Source organism: Falco punctatus, assembly GCF_963210335.1.
Source record: "Falco punctatus genome assembly, contig: scaffold_223, whole genome shotgun sequence".
Lineage (NCBI taxonomy): Eukaryota > Metazoa > Chordata > Aves > Falconiformes > Falconidae > Falco > Falco punctatus.
In genome coordinates, this window is record NW_027660198.1 from 27,091 (window position 1) to 44,479 (window position 17,389).

A 17,389-nucleotide genomic window follows, 5' to 3' on the forward strand; every position below is an offset into this window, starting at 1 on the left:
TCTTGGAAATTTGCTTTAGCTACTTTGCTGCCCTTGCTCTTCTTACTCGGAGAATATCTGCAGGGTTTAGCAGGTGAGGAGCTGGGTTTCTGTCTTCTTGCTTCCAAGCACTGATCCAACAACTTTATGTGCCCTGCTGAGCCCTCAGGAGCTGCCAATTGCTCGCTCACATCGCTGTGGTTTCTAAGCCCCCAGACCAACCTGCACACTGCAAAGCTCAGGGGCGAGAGACTCGAGGCTGGCTGTGCCCTGACAGCCCTTCACTCCACTCAACTTGCAGGATACGCGCTTTATGTGACCGGGCCACGCTTGCATGCTACCCCATCCCAAGCGCTTTGGTTGCTCACCTGCCAAGGCAAGGCAACGCACCCAGACTGCTTTGTTTTGGGGCGTCCACTGACCTTTAGGAATGTTGATGATTGGAGCAACATCATAGCCCTCTGCAGAAACGAGGATATTTTCGGTCTGGACAATCCCCAGGATGTTTTCTGCATCTGAAACCTGAGGCAGCGAGAAACGAACAGTGCTTAGACCGTTCTCTTAAATTCTTTTGGTAGACAACATACGAGTCCTTGTCTCTGCTGGCTGCTTCCACCATGGCCTCCCCTGCTTGACAAGCACTTGTGGATTCCCAAACTCTCCCAACCTGCTCATCTCACGGGCTGACCCAGCGAGATGCTGCTGCAGTAAGAAGCCCTACCAGCCCAGCTCGGCACTCCTTCAGCAGGGAGTGCTGCCACGGAAGCACCCGGGGAGACACAGCGATGGAAAAACAATCTCAAGAATTGTGAGGTGTCCCAGAGCAGGTGGCATTGACCGTCAACCCTCTCCCCTTCAATCACCCAGCATCCTCACTGAAGTGCAGCCCCCAAACCACGGGGAACAAAAGCCCAGGGTGACAGCTTGTTGCTCTCCGTTAAGAGCCCCGGACAGGCTCCAGCATGGGCGCAGGGAGCACGCCGAGGTCTGGACAACCAAACAACAGCATTCAACCACGCACAGCGGCAAGGTGGCTGTAACGCGGGCTCAGGACACAGCGCCTGGTTGTCTGGGCTGACGCAGATGCTCAGGGATGCACCATGTGCTCTGGTGAACCCAGGCTGAGGCAGCAGAAGTTGGGGTCACAGCAGCCTTGTGTCCCTCAGGTGCAGCTCTTCCTGGCCCGGCAGCACACATGCCCCCTGAAGCTCAGCTATAAGAGCAAGTTCCTTGCCGCTAAGGGCCTGCCCCCCCGGCGATGCGGGTAGAAAGGAACCTCGGGAAGGCTCATCCTTTGTCCCCCTCTTTGCAGGGAACCCTTCAAGCACAGCCTCCACCCCAAAGATCTCGTTGCCCTGCCAGGGAGGGCACAGTCCCCCTCACCTCCAGTCGGATCTTCTTCTCAATGTTGAGAGCCTTTGTGGGCTTGAAATACAGATGCACGTCAAACTCCGTGCGCGGACCAACGATGCCCTCACGTTGTGACACGGAGAAGTCCTCGCCCAGGTTTTCCAGCCCACAGAGCCGCCAGGCCACAGGCAGCAGGGTGCTGTTTCGCAGGACCAGGGTCTTGCTGTCCTCCCTGCAGAGGCAGAAAGACACCCTGCACCAGCTGCTCGATGGTCAGGATAGGCCTTGCAACTGAATGCATCTTGGAGCAGCCCTATGCATTAGTTTATATATATATCTTTATCTATACACATCCAGTATTTATAGTATCCATAACATTAGTTAAATGTCTTCTCTGTGTCACAAGTCTCAGAGGTGAGGTCCTGGGGAAGGGCTGGGTGCTAACGGTGTATCCAACAGAAGGGACATAAGGAGGAGCAACTGCACTGCTCTCCGAACCAGCAGACGAGATACAAATGAATCAAGATGCCCATTGCACCACGTTGCTGGGGGGCTACAGAGCTTGCGGCTGTCCTGAGAGAACCAAGCCAGCAAGGAACGGTGAGCAAGAGACCGGGAACTGCTGGCAGAAAGAGGGACGCCAGCCCAACATCCAGCCTGAAGGGCCGTGCAGCCAGCCAGAGAGGCTGAAGGGGAGCTCACCGACAGCACCCGTCCCCAGCAGAGGGGCCGCGGGATGACTGACCTGTGCAGAAGCAGCCTGTTGAAATGCACGTGCTTGGGGCTGACCCTCAGCTCCACCTTCACCCCCTGGCAGCACAGGGGGAAGACCACCGGCTCTGGGTTCTCCTTAATGCGGCAGACGAGCTTGTCTTCCACCAGACCAGCTGAAGTGGGGTACGCCCAAATGCTCAGCTTCTAGCCCCGTCCCCGAAACAAGAAATACAGAAGAGCACTCAGTGAGCAGGAGGAATGGCTCCTGGGCACTTACACCAGTGCCTGCCCTACCTGCTGTCCCCTACCTGCTTCTCGTTCGGTTTCAGCCTCATGCTGGGAGGTTCTACAAGGAACGTGTCCGCCTTGAGATCGCGCTCAAAGGAGAAATGCGCCTCTACTTCCAAGGGGGTGACGTTGAGGATGGTTATCGTCTCACAGTTGCTGGGATAGTCCAGTGCCTTGTACCTGTCCGCAAAAGGGGAGAAGGCTGCAGAGGAGACCGTCGCCTTCATCCCACACCAAGGAAAGCGCCATGTCCTGGCAGCGGGAGGCTGCACTGCAAGACCATGTTCCAACAAGCAGGCCAAGAAAAAGGATCATTTTCAGGGGCACACTGGGTGCTATGTGTCTCCATCCTTGCGTTACTTTGATGTCCACCCCTGTACTTGGTGCCTGCAGCCCAGACACGTGATGATGCACAGGCCACTTAAAGAGCATTTTACAAATTAGAAATTCAAAGATGCCTGGAAAAACAGAGGTACTGCAGGCACGTGGGTTCTCCCCCTTTCTTTGTTGGGTTTCCTTCCCTGCAGGGTAGAAAGAAATGCTCTTGGAAAGAGCTTTTAAAAATAGTTTAGCTTTTGTCTTCCAAAACAGTCACGAGATTGCCTTGTATTTCACAGGTTAGCTCAAGGTCTGAGGGAAGGAAATAGAGAGGATTCATTCCCAAGAGGAATGCTGAATTTAAAAAAAAACGTCCCTTCCCTCGGGTATGGAGCAGATTTGGGAGTTAAAGGGTTAAAAAGCACAAACAGAAACCCAAGGCCATGCAGCAGCCTGACTAAAGATCCTCTTTTGGTTTTTGAACTGTTTTGATTTCATTTGCTTGGGTTGTCAAAATACCACTAGCTCTCCAGAGCTCCCATGAAGAGGAGAACTTAATTTCTAATACTGAAAAAAAAAGCTATGTTAAAAATAGAAATGCGCCAGCAGCTACAATGGCAACTTTTTCAGGCAGACTTTGTCCAGCATTGAGGACGGGGAAACAGAATTTCCATTTTCATTCCTCTGCAGATCCCCCACGCCCCCATATCGGCAGGTCGAATCATAAGGCCTTACTAATATTACAAACGGATGAATGTTTTACAAAACCATCAGCAGAGTAATTGCTTGTTCAGTCCACCTGTAGAGCTCAAAGCACTTTTAAAAAACACCATAAAGTTCATTTCGTAGGTGGCGAAGCTGAGATGTGGCGGGGGGACACAAGCTGCTCCAAGTGACCTTCAGGCTGGAAGCAGCACATGGCTCTGGCCACCAAGGCACCCACCAGGGAGGAAGATCAGCTCCGTCTCTCCCCTGCTCCTCCAGGACTCACTTGCCCATCATCTGCTCAAGTTCACACATCTGTGGCCCTTCAGCCCCCTGCATCTCCCAGGCAGGTCTCCACCTGGAAATACAAAAGGCATTTCAATTTCAGGTCAGACTGTCTAGGTGATATTTCCATGCATTTCTACAGAAGTAAAGAAGCTAACAGACAAAAAGCCCAGATCAAGCCATATTAGTCAGGCTGATTGGTTCTACCAAGTTAGATCAATAGTGATTATGAACAAATGGACCAAGTGACCAAAGCCTGAGGCTGAGAATACCACTTTTTGAGATGTGGTTTCTTTTCACTGTACTACCCATAGAACTGGAGCACTCTGATAGAAGTATCTGCATTTGTAGAAGCCTCAGAAGCATCTGACCCGCTAGTAAGTGTGTATTAGAGAAATGAAGGTAGTTCTAAATTAAACTATGTCAACAGAAAAGTAGTTGATAGAATCCCTCAGGTTGAAGGAGAACTCAAGGCACTTCATAACAAGAACATTGAACCTTTAGAACAAGTGAACCTTTAAATATTATTACTGCACCGTGAGTTTACAAGAGTGGATTAGGACTATTTCCCAGAAAAATGTGTCTATTTTATGTCTGTTTCACTTCAGGATTAGCCTTTATTAGTACTGCTCTGCAACTGCTAGCACTAAGAATTTAACCCAGTTTTTGTGCCAACAGGTTGTTTTAGCCTAACTTTCACTACAGGTTTTCAGTTTTGTATAAAGTGGTTACAGGGGAAACTGTTTCTGAGTTTGGCCATTTGACCAGCAGCCTCTGATATGGAGAAATAGTGTGAAATGGGGACAATGGACACCGACTGTGATTGCATATGTCTGCCCAGGAATGTGGGTATGGTGACTGGTCATGGGTGCGGTGTCTGGTCACATAGGCACACAGCTCTGAGGAGACAACTACAGTTTTGAGGAGACGCCTGCCCCTCTTCCTCTAACAAAAGGGGAGATGGGGAGATGCCTGCCCTTCTTCCTCTAACAAAGGGGCTATTTAAAAAAGAATGAGAAAAGGATGAGAGATATTCCAATGCTATCTAGAGGGAGGGAGTGCTAAGTCTCCTTGCTGGAGAAGATGGGATGGTCACAAGAACATGAATCACCTACAAACCTGCAAGACCACCACATTCCAGCAAACGGACTGATAAGCTAAATTAACGTACGAAGCGGGGTTTAGGTAACGAATATGTATAGGCGTTAATTGAATATTCATTTGTTTCATTGTATAAATGTAGGATGGTTCGTCACTTCGGGCATGCACGCTTGTGGAGGAGCGATCCCCCGTGCATCTGCGCGCAATAAACATACCTACTTTATAACTTTCGAGTTATAGAGTCTAATTCTGCACGTCAGCCTCAAAAAGACTGACTGAATTTTGCTTTTTACAACTCAGAAAATTAAGAACAGGAACCAGTTTGTTCTCACACCCCCACCCCCACCCCCCTTTCATCCCATGATACATTGTCACTTTGCAGCGTTGGACCAACATTTTTGGAGACCTTTAGCGTTAATCCATTGGGGACAGTATTGGGCTACTGGACAACCAATGCAAATATTAATAAACCAAGAGAAATCCTTAGATTTGATTTGTTGAGGGTCATTTGTACATAGGAGCTACATCTCCAAAATGTGCTTTATTCTACCAGACAGCTTCCCAGCAGTTAGTGAAACCCTTGCCTAGAATGGTTGCTTTACATAACTGATCTATTAAAACATGGAATGTGCGGCGAATGAAGAGACGGGACGCAGCTTGATGCAAGCAAGTTGCCGATTTATTGTACACAATCATGAGTTTATATATGTTTTCAGAAGCTGCGTGCTTTAAACAGATTGGTTCTTTAAGCTAAGAATTACATACTAGGCAATCCTCGATTGGTGGTTAACTACCAGCAATCAACAGCAAGGTGTTACCTTTCCTTGGCGCCATCCTTGGCTCCATCCGTCTCCCACTCCCCTGTGCTCTGCAAACATGCCTCATCATGTTAATTGTTGTCTAGACAAGCTCGAGCACATTCCCCTCAGCTAACTGATTGCCACGCATGGTCCTAGTTTGCAGACCGCTCCTGCAGGAATGCCTGTAGAGTTGTGGCACTGCATGACATCTACACGGGACGTGCTTCAAAAGCTACGACCAGGGAGCCTCCTGGCTTCTCAGCAATGCAAGCTCGGGTCAGGTCCTCTGGCCCATTTGCTTGGCATTCATGCTTTATGCCTAAAAAAAGAGGCAAAACGCTCAATGTGGCATTCCAGCATGCTAGTAATCAATCAAATGTACTTGGTAGTAACATTAGAAGAGGCAATCGGGTCACCAAGCAGGTAAGCCCTGCCTTGGCTTAGGCATTTGGATGGTTTTCTCTGACGTGTGTCAGAGCAGACATCTGGCTACACGCCAAATAGCAATGCAGAAATACCGGGGAGAACGTTTTCACTACATCCGTGCTCAGACTGTTCCCCTTTTCACTGCAGGCTCTCTCAGGAGCGCATCTCTCCTTTCTAGGGCTACCCTGGGTATGGCGGGTGAGGAAGCTACACGCAGGCAGGCTCCAATGGCTGACTCAGCTCCCGCTGGCTCTGGAGAGGTGGGTGGAAGAATCAGAGTGAGAATCTGGGCTGTAGAGACCAGAAAGGCTTTGCTGCTCCAAGGGGTCAACAATGGATTCTTTTTTTGGAGATCAGGGAGCCCAACCCAAGCCCATCTGATGTGGAGAAAAGCTGAATTTCTTCAGGATTTCTTTTTTTTTTTAACTTCCACCTGTGCAGCACAGCCTCCCTGGCTAGTTCCAGTCCACTGGCCAGCTGTCGTGTGAAGGCTGGCACTGCTGCACAACGATCCTGTCTGTCTTGCAGGCTGTGAGATTTTGGCCCAGTGCAGCAGGAGGAACTGAAGGGGGTCAGCGCTCTCTGGCTACAAGCCACGCCGACTGAGCATGAAATCTCTGAATGCTGCAGCAACATGTTTACTCCTTGGTTAACGGTGTCTGACAGGCTGAACAGAACTTTGCTTCTCCACGTGGAGATGCAATGCCCTTTGAAATGAGTAATCACAACCACATCCCTAAATCAAGCGCATTGTTAATTACTACTGTTGCACAGGATGTTTGAGATCGTGTCTTTCAACAGACACAGGCTTGAACGTCCTCTGCCACAGCAGCAGCTCTAGAAGGAATCTAATGGTTTCTAGCCTGTACGGTGCAGATGTGCTGCTCTGCATGGTACAGCTATGGTGTCACAGACACTGCAAAACCTGCTCTTGTCCTGCGCACAGTTCTAGTGCCTCTAAAATTCAGTCAGACAGTGTAAGTTTTAGCCAGAGCTCATTTGAGCTGCATCACAGGGCATTTCACTTGTGAAGTTCTCATCTCTCACTAGTATCTCAAAAAACCCAGCCATCCACAACCAAAAACCAAAGGCCAGTCCAGCATCCAGCTGCTTTGGGAGGTGGCGGGAGCAGCTGACGGGGCTGGAGAGCATTTGCCAGCCGTCAGTGACGCCCTTGCCCTAAGCTGGTGTGGCGAATTTTGATCTAAGTCTGACGTGGTGGCAGTGTGAGGTCAGCAGCTCTGTTGGTACCAGCGCATTGTTGGGGTTGCCAGGTGAGGAATGCAGGGCGCTCAGCTCCGCCCCGTTCAGCTCCGGGGCACATTGGTCTGGCCCTAAAGCCAGCAGAAGGACGTGGGTACATGTTCTCTGGACCCTCGTTTCTGTTTCCTGCCAGGAAGAGGAAATCCATCCCTTTTCACCCTGCAGGTTAGGAATAATCCCTCTGTCCCGATGGGGACCATCCCAAAGTGATGCTGCGTTGTCAGGAGGGAGGGGGCTGGCACCAGCTGTGCTGGGATGGAGCCGGCTGAGGCCGCTGAAATCCCAAACAACCGGGACGGACCAGGATAGCGATGCCTGTAGTATCAGCTGGGATCTCGCGCGGTGCCCTGGTGTAGAAAGTTGGTCCTGCCAGGGGAGGCTGGTTCCAGCTGGCGTTGGCAGCCTGCCCGCCTGCCGGCTCTCTGCTGCTTTGTCTGGGATGCTTGGCGAGGCGGGCAGGGAGAGCTGGGCTGCTGATTGAAACAGCCCTCAACAACCCCCCTGGGGGTTGGAGACGACGTTTCCATTGCACTGTCACCCCCTGGCTGCACCAGTGCAGATTCGGCTGTGAGTGAGTTCGCCGCTGTCGGCTGTGAGAAAGGGAAAGGCTCTGAGGTCTCTCCCTGTGAGCACTGAGGTTTTGAAAAGATGCTGATCTCCTTAGTTTTATTCTTATTTTTGCCTCCTCCCTTTCCAACCACTCCCTCCGTCCCCAGCCCACAACCTCTTAAAGAGGAAATTCAATGATGTTTACAGTTAAGCGCGGGGATGGGAACTTCTGATAGCCGAGGGCTTGATGCATTGATCACAAGAAAGCGCAGCCTGGCACCTCCTGGGGAGTGCCCCTGCGCAGATGAACTGCCTGACTGCAGCATCGGGGGGGTTGTGAGCCACGTGGAGGTGATGCCCATGGGGGAAACGCACGAGTGGGACAGCGGGGAAGACTGGCTTCCAGACTCGGGACGGGGTTCGGTTAGCGATTAAGAAGAGTGGAGGCAGCAGCATCTTCCTCCGCGTGGGGCTGCACCCTGCCTGCCAGGTCTCAGACCAGGCAGTACAGTCTCCGTTGCGGCTCCGTGTGTTATGGGTGGAGAACCTGAGCGTGGAGAGGAGGGTGGGAACGGATGCCCGCCAGTTAACAGCAGAGGTGGAAAGAGAAGCACCACATCCAGTGCTCCCTTTGCAAGTCTCGTTTCTTCCTGTGGGCATCTGCTGGGGAGATGAGATGGTTAATGACCACGCTTTTGCTTTTTTTTGGCTTGAACTTAGGCCTTTTCCTGGTGTTTGCATTGCAAGGAGATGGTAGCGTCTTGGTTCTCTGTGTGGCGTCTGTAGCATCATTGCTGGGGTGGTTCTCATCACTGGAGGCTGGGAGCAGCGACCCAGTGGGATGTGGTCGCTGTGTGTCCTCCCTGCCAGGCTGGGCAGAGGCCAGCAGTGCTGCAGGGTGCGGGTGGCAAAGGGAGGCGGCCAGGGCTGTTGCAAAGCTGGGGAAAGCTCTCCCGTGCATGCTTTCCCCTTCCAGGGGGGTGTTTTATTCCAAAGCTGAGACCCTGGATGCACTTCCACCTGCGCCTGGGTGCAGAGATAAGGCCAGGTGGCCCAGGGAGAGCCCAGGGCTTGGCCAAACTGCACCAGGCAGTCTGGAAACGGGCTCTCTTACTGCCGCAGGGCTGCAGGTATTGCCCAGGGTCGTGCAAAAGCGTCCCATTGGACATGGCATGGGCACTTTGCTCGTGGCTGTCTCTGATTGCATCCCTGCTTTTTTCTTCCCCCTCTTTGGTTCTTCTGGAGTTTGCTGCAGCCAGTGCAAGCAGCCCCTGCAGTGCGGCTGGAGCACCATGCGCAGGCAGCGCAGCGGAGGAGCGCAAACCTGGGAGGGGGCGGGGGGTGTCAGCAGGTTGCCCACACAACACAGATGGACATAGGAAACTCGCTGCTCACAGAGAGGCCGTTGCGCCTCTTTGTTTTCCCCACTAACTGTTGTTCTGGTGTCTTGCAGGCACAGAAGAATAAGGCAGGATGGATGTCTATGACCCTCAGATGCTGAAGGTTGTGCTCTTTGGAGGTTTGATGCTGGTATCGACCATTGGGATCTTCCTGGTGTTCACCTTCGTGGAGAAGGTCCTCCGTCCTTCTGAGGAAGCCTTGGCCAAGCAAGGCAAAGGGCTTAAGAAGACTCAGCAGAAGGAAAAAGAGAAAAAGAAGAAAGAGGAAGCTGTTGAGAAAAAAGGAAAAGGAAAGAAAAATCAAGAGAAACCTAATGGACAGGTCCCAGAGGCGCACCAAAGTGCTCCAGTGGTCAGCTCTGTCACCATAAAGAAAAGCAATTTTCTTCCAGCCCATGAGGAGCAGAAGCATAATGGACCTGTCAAGAAGGTGGCTGCATCCAAGAAGAAGAGCGAGCCAGGTAAGGCCAAGTTCCTCTGCATATATCCCCGTCGGGTAAGCCGGCAGAGGGATCGGAGAAGGGCTGGAGTCATCTCGTTCCCTTAGCAAAGAGCTGGAACGAACCTGCCTGGTGAAAGGCAGGAGATGACCTTGCTGCTCTGCATCACTGGCACCGCTGCGTGGAGCGACAGTCCCCCAGCGAGGCTGTGTCACGATGGAGTCCAGCTTCTGATGCCCACCATGTCTCTGCTCCCTGGCTTTAGCAAAGCGTGCCCAGCTCCGTCTGGAATCGCTCAGTGTGATGGAGGGCGGTGGCAGGGCGGCAGGAGCAGTAGCAGAGCCAGGCAGAGGTGGCAGCTGGCTCAGGGAACACTTGTCTGTGGTGGGCGCCGTCCCCAGCGCTCGTCACGTTGCTTTCAGTTAGAGAGGTATCAAACTTGGCTGTGGAAATCTGGGCGGTTGCTGGCGTGAAATGGCAGTTATGGGGTTGAAGTCAACTGAGGTGATGCTACTCAGCCCTGCCGTTGGCTCAAGCGCTCCCAACCCCTCCTCTCTCCTCCCCAGCACCTGCGGACTCGGATGGGCCCCTCTACCTGCCCTACAAGACGCTTGTGTCCACAGTCAGCAGCACGGTGTTCAGCGAGGGGGAGGCCCAGCAGCTCATCGAGATCCTGACGGAGAAAGCGGGCATCGTCCAGGACACCTGGCACACGGTAGGGCTGCCAGCAGCGTCGTGTCCACCAGGGCTGGGCCAAGCCTCCGGGGGTGCGGAGGGGCGAAGGCAGCCCGTTTTCGGGCAGGCTGTCCCCCGAGGGTCAGCCTTAGAGACGGGAGCTGAATTTTCCCTGCAGCAGAGGGCAGGACCTTGTGCGTGTGGGGTGGAGGGGTTGGATGCGGAGGTGGTGGTCCCCGCTGATGTGCCAACCTGTGCCGGCAGGCCAAGCAGAAGGGTGACCCTGTCACTGTCCTGAAACGCCAGCTGGAGGAGAAGGAGAAGCAGCTCGCCACTAAGCAGGAGGCTGCAGCCGCTGCCAGAAACAAGGTGGAGGAGCTGAGTCAGGTAAGTGCCGCGCAGCCCTCCCGGCACGCCTGGCACAGGCTCTGCGCCTCACGGCTCGCCGTGTGCCTCCCTCTCCCCGCGTCTTACCCGCCCTTGGAGGTGAAGCCCAGGGGTTCTCTGGGCCCTTCATCCATTTGCTGTTTTCTCCCCAAAAAGGGGAGGAGATGCCCACCTGAGCTCCTCTCCTGGGCCTGATCCAGCCCGGGGAGGCACGTGCCCTGTTGGCAGCCGCAGCAGGAGCGGGCTAAAGCCGTGCCCGTAAGAGACTGCAGCTTTCTGCTGCTCTACGGAGGACAGTAAAGCCCTTCTCATCTCTTGGCAGAGCCCCTGAGCTGAGAAGGTGTTGAACAGTCCCTTTTTAAGGAGCCTGGTGCTATTTACAGCCCCTTGCCTGACTCAGCCCCTTGCCTCCACCTCTCGTTGGGTGTTGAAGTCAGAAGGGACCCCCGGCGCGTCGTGCTCAGCACCTCCTGCCCCGCAGCCGCCAGGACCCTGCTGCAGCAGGTCCATCTGCCTGCAGGCAGGAGAGGAGAGGGCGAAGCCACCCTGTGCACTGAGTGCTGCGCTAAACCCCGGCCTGTGCAGGCAGCCCAGGGCAGCGGCACGGCATCACCCAGCCGGCCAAGAGAGCACCCCTGCCTTGGCAGGGGGCGGAGGGGGAGTCTGTGTTTGATTTGTGGGGGTGTTTTCTTTTTTTAGTTTTCCTGCTTTGCCGCAAACTTGATGTGATGATGTTGATCCTGGGGCCGGGGAGGGGAATAAAATTCCAGGCCCTCACTCCTGTCTCTTAGCTGGCCCAATGTGGAACAACAGTGGCATCCAGTGGCCACTGAGCCCAAAGCTTAATGCAGGAGGAAATGTAAGTGCGGACGGTGTAGCTGAGCCTGGGGGCAGCGCCGAAAGGGTTACACTTCTTAAAGTCTTCTGAGCTAGGAGGCCACTTGGTTCGAGTCCCCTTAAAGCAGGGAAATTCCTAGGCTGAGGACTGACCGGGTGGCTTCTCTCCTCGAAGGAGCTGGCGGCCGAGCGGGCCAAGGCGACAACCCTGGAGGGCAAGCTGAAGGAGCAGCTGCTGGCCCGCGAGCAGGAGATGGCAGCGGTGCAGGCACGCATGCAGGCCAGCTACCAGGACCATGTCAGCGAAACGCAGCAGCTGCAGGGCAAGGTGAGCCCCACGCGGTGCTCTGCAGCTTCCTCCGCTGGCTGCCGGCTGGCCCTCGGTGGCAGCTGCCTGGTCTTTTGGAGAAGACCGAGGTGGACGAGGGGACCAGAGCCTCGGGGAGGGGCGAGAGCCCCGCAGTGCTCCTGAGCCGTGGTGCTCACGCTAGAAGAGGGATGTGGGAGCATCCTCACGGGATGCAGCAGCCGCAGGGGCTGTCAGCATCAGCAGACACCTCGCTGTGGCTTCCTTGCCAGTCCCTCTTGCCCATGGAGTGGGCTCCTCAGGGGAGAGCTGAGGGGCTGGCAGCGGCGGCATTAACCCCTGTTGGTCTCTCCCTAGATCCGCACCCTGCAGGAGCAGCTGGAGAATGGCCCTGACACGCAGCTGGCTCGCCTGCAGCAGGAGAACTCCATCCTGAGCGATGCCTTCTGCCAGATCAGAAGTCAGATGGAGAGCAAGTAAGACTAGGGGTGGGGGTGGGGGGCAGAGCCTGGGGCCGCCCTCTGGCAAGCCCTGGGGGTGGCTGTCCATCATGATTGGCCACCCCCTTTCTTGAGGGTGCTTCTACAGACGCCCCAGCTAGCTGGAGGTAGAGGAGGGAGTGAGGAAGAGATTGCCAAATGGCTTTTGTGGGCCTGGCAGGGGAAACAAGGATGCTTTTCCCAAGTGGAAGGGCAGGGGAAGCCCTCTCTGCTTTGGAGTCACCTGTGCTGATGCTAGCGGAGGGGGCAGAGGGGACCAGAAGACGCTGCAGCATTTCTCCACACTTTGGAGAGCTTGTGCTCACCAGCTTCAGAAGAAATGTCGCTGGCTCTTAGATGGGAGCGGTGCTGCAGAGAACCGAGACCTGCCTGGTGCATACAGAGCAACCAGGAGCTAGGGGAAGAATTTGGCACTCTCTTTTTGTAGAAAGTCTGAAATGGCTGGTGATTAACAGTGGTCAATTAATTACAGAGCAGACTCCAGCTGCTTAGAGTGCTTCCTCCTGTGTCTGGGAACACAGATCCTTGCGTCTTCTATTTCATGAGAAAGGAATGTCTCCTGTGATGGAAACGGAGCTTTTGAAATTGATGTGTCAGCTCCTTCCACCCCATCCCTGAAGGACCAGGCGTGTCCGAGAAGCAGGCCAACACAACTGTTGAGATGTTTCAAGCCCTGTTATCAGGCCCACAGGAGGATGTGTTCCCCCTGGGTAACGCCAGGGATGCTTGACTGGCCTGCGGGCTGGAATAACGCTGCTTCTGTTGGTGCAGGCAAAACGCTGAGGTGGCCAGGTTACAGGAGTGGTGCGGCAAGCTGATGAACGAGCTCTCTGAGAAGTCAGAGGTGCTGCAGCAAGAGAAGCAGCTGAGGAAGAGCTGGAAGATGAAAGTGGCAGCCTTGGAGAGGCAGATGCAGCAGCTGCAGGTCAGGCAAGCGCCTGCAAACCTGCTCCCCCCGGGTGTGAGGGTGGGGGGGGAAGCCTAGGTGGTGCACCGTGCTGGGTGGTAGCCTCAGGTGAGAGAGGAAACCCAGTGGCCCCTGCCAGCGGGTGCTCATGAGGATGTGGGTGCTCCCTCTCGACTCTGAAGCCCTTGGTGTGGCTGGTTTTGGGTTTTTTAGGGGTGTTTAAAGGACACCTCCCAGGTAGAGCCTCTGAGCACGCCGCTGGAGCAGTGGCGCATCGCTGGCATGTGGCTACCGAGGCAGCTCAGTGGAGACCTGAGGTGACCCGAGATGTTTTGGAGGGGGGAGTGTCACCAGACGGCCAAGGGAGACTCAGGCAGATGCCTTCTTTTGACTCCCATGTAGGAAAAACTAGGAAAAAAAAAAAAGAAAGAACCGGGGCCAGGCAGCAAGCGAACTACAGGAGCGGCTGAAGGTTACCCAGGACCAACTGGCCAAAGGGAGAATGAAGAAGTGTAAAGAACAGCTTCAGGAAACGGTACTGGTGGTGGCCGCAGCCATCCCTCCCCTTGGTGCTGGTGGAGGGCAGGGGGAAGCGCCTGTCAGGCAGCGGTTGAAAACCGGAGACAAGGTGGCACTTGCTGCCAGAAACCATCTGGGTGGCTTTTGGGAAGCTCTGGGAGCACAGGAGATGGTGGTCATGGTTCTCCCTTCTCAAAAGGCAGGACCTGGCCCATCTGTGAAACGCTTTGATGCTTGAGCTGCCATGAGAATAAGGTTGAGACCCAGTTGAGTAACCCACCTCTCTTTTCCTTCTCCAGGGGGAAGAGGACAGTTTGAAGGAAGGGACTTCAGCTTGATGAGTCTGTGACCTAGACCTTACTGTCAGCTTGCCAAAATGCCTTACACATTCCTAAAACTAAAACTAAAAATATATGCCTGATTTACTGTAGAAAAAAGTTGCAAGCCATTTGTGACCTAAAACCTAGTTTTGAAACTTAAAAAAAAAACCAAACACAAAAACCCAACCAGTAAACACTGCAGGCATATGTTTGTAAGAAAATCTTCATACTGTTTTGTACAACTACCGTTTGTTCCCAAGGGCACCGCACTGACCACATCGGGGCAGGCAGAACCCACAGATCTGTGAAAAGGGAAGACTCTGTTTGTACATCAACTGGTGAAATTATTTTTTTTCTTTCTTTTTTACTTTTTTTGGTTTGTTTTGGGGTTTTTTTGTTTGTTGGAGTGCAAGAAGTGTGAAAGTGAGACCCAGCATGGAAGGAAGCCTCTCTTTGATGGGTGGCTCTTGGCACGTATCTTTTTGTGTATTTCTGGGTGTCGATGCATTTACAATGATGTAGTGAAAAGAGCTTATCCTTGCTTCATTTTCCCGGTTATTATTTACTAATTTTTTATTAAGTTTGCAAGCCAGCCAGGTGTTTGGGGTCACTGAAGAAGGACCCTGCTGTGGCCGGGAGCAGATCCTTTATTCCCCGCCTTGCTTGCTGTGCTGCAAACAGCCATCCCCTCTGTTTTTTCTCCAAGATACGCAAAGGAGAGAAGCCTTCCCTTCCAGCCACGAGTGTCCTCACACTGGCTGCACCCCGAGGTCCCCTGCCATGGGGTCAGGCTGAGCGTGGGGACAGGGCACAGCAGCGTGAGCGTGGGGACAGGGCACAGCAGCACAGCCTCGCCAGCCCAGCGCAGGCTGCTCCTGCTCTCTTAAGCCTCAGCGCACCCCTGAAATTCTGTCCCTGCGGGTGCTGTGTGGTGGAGGTCCTTGGGCACTGCCTTCTCTCTCCCCTTCTTGTGGCTTTCCTTTTGAAACTCCACACAAAACCACCCTTTTTTCCCCAGGTTTTCTTCTTTTTAAATAATTTTTCTTTTTTTTTTTTTTTTTTATTTCAAGTTGGTTTATTGGGAAATGGCAGAGACCACGTCACAGCTTGGTGCCTGCCTCCTCACAATAAAGCTGCTGAGCCTGGCGCTGACATCAGTGGCATTTGAGGAGCTGGTGGGGGGACAAGGCCCCCAGAGTACTTGGTACCTCTGGGGTGTGTGAAGAACCAAGGCCAGGAAGGGGGATGAAGGCCAGACCCGCCTCCATTTTGTTCCCAGAGAAGTCTGCGTGTGCTCAGCCTCTATATTAGACACACCAGAGATTCCACGCAGGCAGGACTGGGTAGACACGTGTCCTGTCCCCCCAGCACTGCAGCTTTGGGGGTCATGATGGAGAAGGGATGTGCAAATCACACTTGGGCTGTGCGGTATGTGCATGACCTGTCTCTGGTCAGGCAAGAAAAAGGGGTCCTGCTGAATTCTGGCTGAGGGAATGGCAAGCTGAGAGCCCACCACCACCACCACCCCTACTGCCTGGTGATTGACAGTGGTCAATTAATTACAGAGCAGACTCCAGCTGCTTAGAGTGCTTTCTCCTGTGTCTGGGAACACAGACCCTTGCGTCTTCTATTTCATGAGAAAGGAATGTCTCCTGTGATGGAAACGGAGCTTTTGAAATTGATGTGTCAGCTCCTTCCACCCCATCCCTGAAGGACCAGGCGTGTCCGAGAAGCAGGCCAACACAACCGTTGAGATGTTTCAAGCCCTGTTATCAGGCCCACAGGAGGATGTGTTCCCCCGGGTAACGCCAGGGATGCTTGACTGGCCTGCGGGCTGGAATAACGCTGCTTCTGCTGGTGCAGGCAAAACGCTGAGGTGGCCAGGTTACAGGAGTGGTGCGGCAAGCTGATGAACGAGCTCTCTGAGAAGTCAGAGGTGCTGCAGCAAGAGGAGCAGCTGAGGAAGAGCTGGGAGATGAAAGTGGCAGCCTTGGAGAGGCAGATGCAGCAGCTGCAGGTCAGGCAAGCGCCTGCAAACCTGCTCCCCCCGGGTGTGAGGGTGGGGGGGGAAGCCTAGGTGGTGCACTGTGCTGGGTGGTAGCCTCAGGTGAGAGAGGAAACCCAGTGGCCCCTGCCAGCGGGTGCTCACGAGGATGTGGGTGCTCCCTCTCGACTCTGAAGCCCTTGGTGCAGGAGGTAGAGCTTGTGGCTTTGTTGTTGTCACCGGGGTGTGGCTGGATTTGGGTTTTTTAGGGGTGTTTAAAGGACACCTCCCAGGTAGAGCCTCTGAGCACGCCGCTGGAGCAGTGGCGCATCGCTGGCTTGTGGCCACCGAGGCTGGTAAGATGCATGGAGACGTCAGGTGAGCAGCGTAGTCCCCAGGAGGAAAAGGTACCTTGGGAAGGGGGTTTGCTGACCAAGGGGTGGTCGCTAGCGATCTTGAGGGCAGATCGAGCAAACCAAGGTTACTGCCAAATCCTATTAAAAGCCCGGAGGCCTCGCGATGGAAAGCGGGGGGCAGGACGGAATAAGGCAGAATCTCACAGTAATAAGTTAAAAAAAGGGGGACCTCATAGCAGAAAGTAAGGGAAACTTTGCGTCGGGAAAAAGGAAAATAGGGGAGTAACAAAATCTTAAATAATTCATTACCAATAATCGTTTTTATTATCTGTTACATATTCTGCACAAGGCACTCCAGAAGCAGCCATGGCCCTCACGGAGCCTCCTGGCCAAAAGGCTTCAGTCTTGAGGGCAAAGGCTGAAGAGTGCACGAAAGTGAGAGAGACACAGGGGCAAGCACTTGTCCCACCTTGTAACATCACTTGTCGGCATCTTCTCATCTGACCCCAGGCTGCAAAGGGTTGCAGCTCCGCTTGTAAATGACTGGGTACCATTACAGCGGTATTATCAAGCAAGGAACAACGTTAGAGTAGCAAAAAGACACAGCTTTGCCCTCGGCTGGGGAGGCACACTGGGACAGCCTCCAGCGCCAGACCATTTTTAGCAAAACAATCACAAATACAATTAACTTCTTAGCTGACTTGTCTACAAAGAGGGAAAGGCTCCATACGATAAGCAGCACTCACTATTACTCTGCTGCAGAATTTAGTTCTTCCAGAGGTAATATACTCTGTTTTGCCAGCATCTAACAGCAAACCATGTAACACGAAGATGCGGAGTTAAGGTACCTGTAAATGCACTGGTTTTGTTTCCTGGCTTTTGTGCTTCCCAGGGCTGTCCTGTGTTGTGCAGCTGTGATATTTTCCAATGTTTTTATATTTGGATATAGTAATTGCTAACACAGAGCCTAAGGCTAGCA

General features: G+C 53.4%; 2 protein-coding genes across 2 annotated transcripts; one reads left to right on the forward strand and one right to left on the reverse strand.

The window, feature by feature from the left end:
- Positions 1-21: 21 nt before the first annotated feature.
- On the reverse strand, positions 22-2,680 carry LOC308057658 (hydrocephalus-inducing protein homolog). The gene is made up of 4 exons (XM_080411718.1): positions 2,352-2,680; positions 2,075-2,247; positions 1,363-1,561; positions 22-501 (listed from the first exon to the last, which is right to left on the reverse strand). Exons 1-4 carry the CDS (start codon positions 2,556-2,558, stop codon positions 184-186), a joined length of 897 nt encoding a protein of 298 aa, XP_080267844.1. The 5' UTR covers positions 2,559-2,680; the 3' UTR covers positions 22-183.
- A 6,622-nt stretch (positions 2,681-9,302) lies between these two features.
- On the forward strand, positions 9,303-12,621 carry LOC308057661 (ribosome-binding protein 1-like; the record flags this gene model as incomplete). Its single annotated transcript, XM_080411720.1, has 5 exons — positions 9,303-9,639; positions 10,185-10,333; positions 10,558-10,680; positions 11,693-11,845; positions 12,182-12,621. 5 exons carry the CDS (start codon positions 9,303-9,305, stop codon positions 12,302-12,304), a joined length of 885 nt encoding a protein of 294 aa, XP_080267846.1. The 3' UTR covers positions 12,305-12,621.
- Between the last annotated feature and the right edge of the window lie 4,768 nt (positions 12,622-17,389).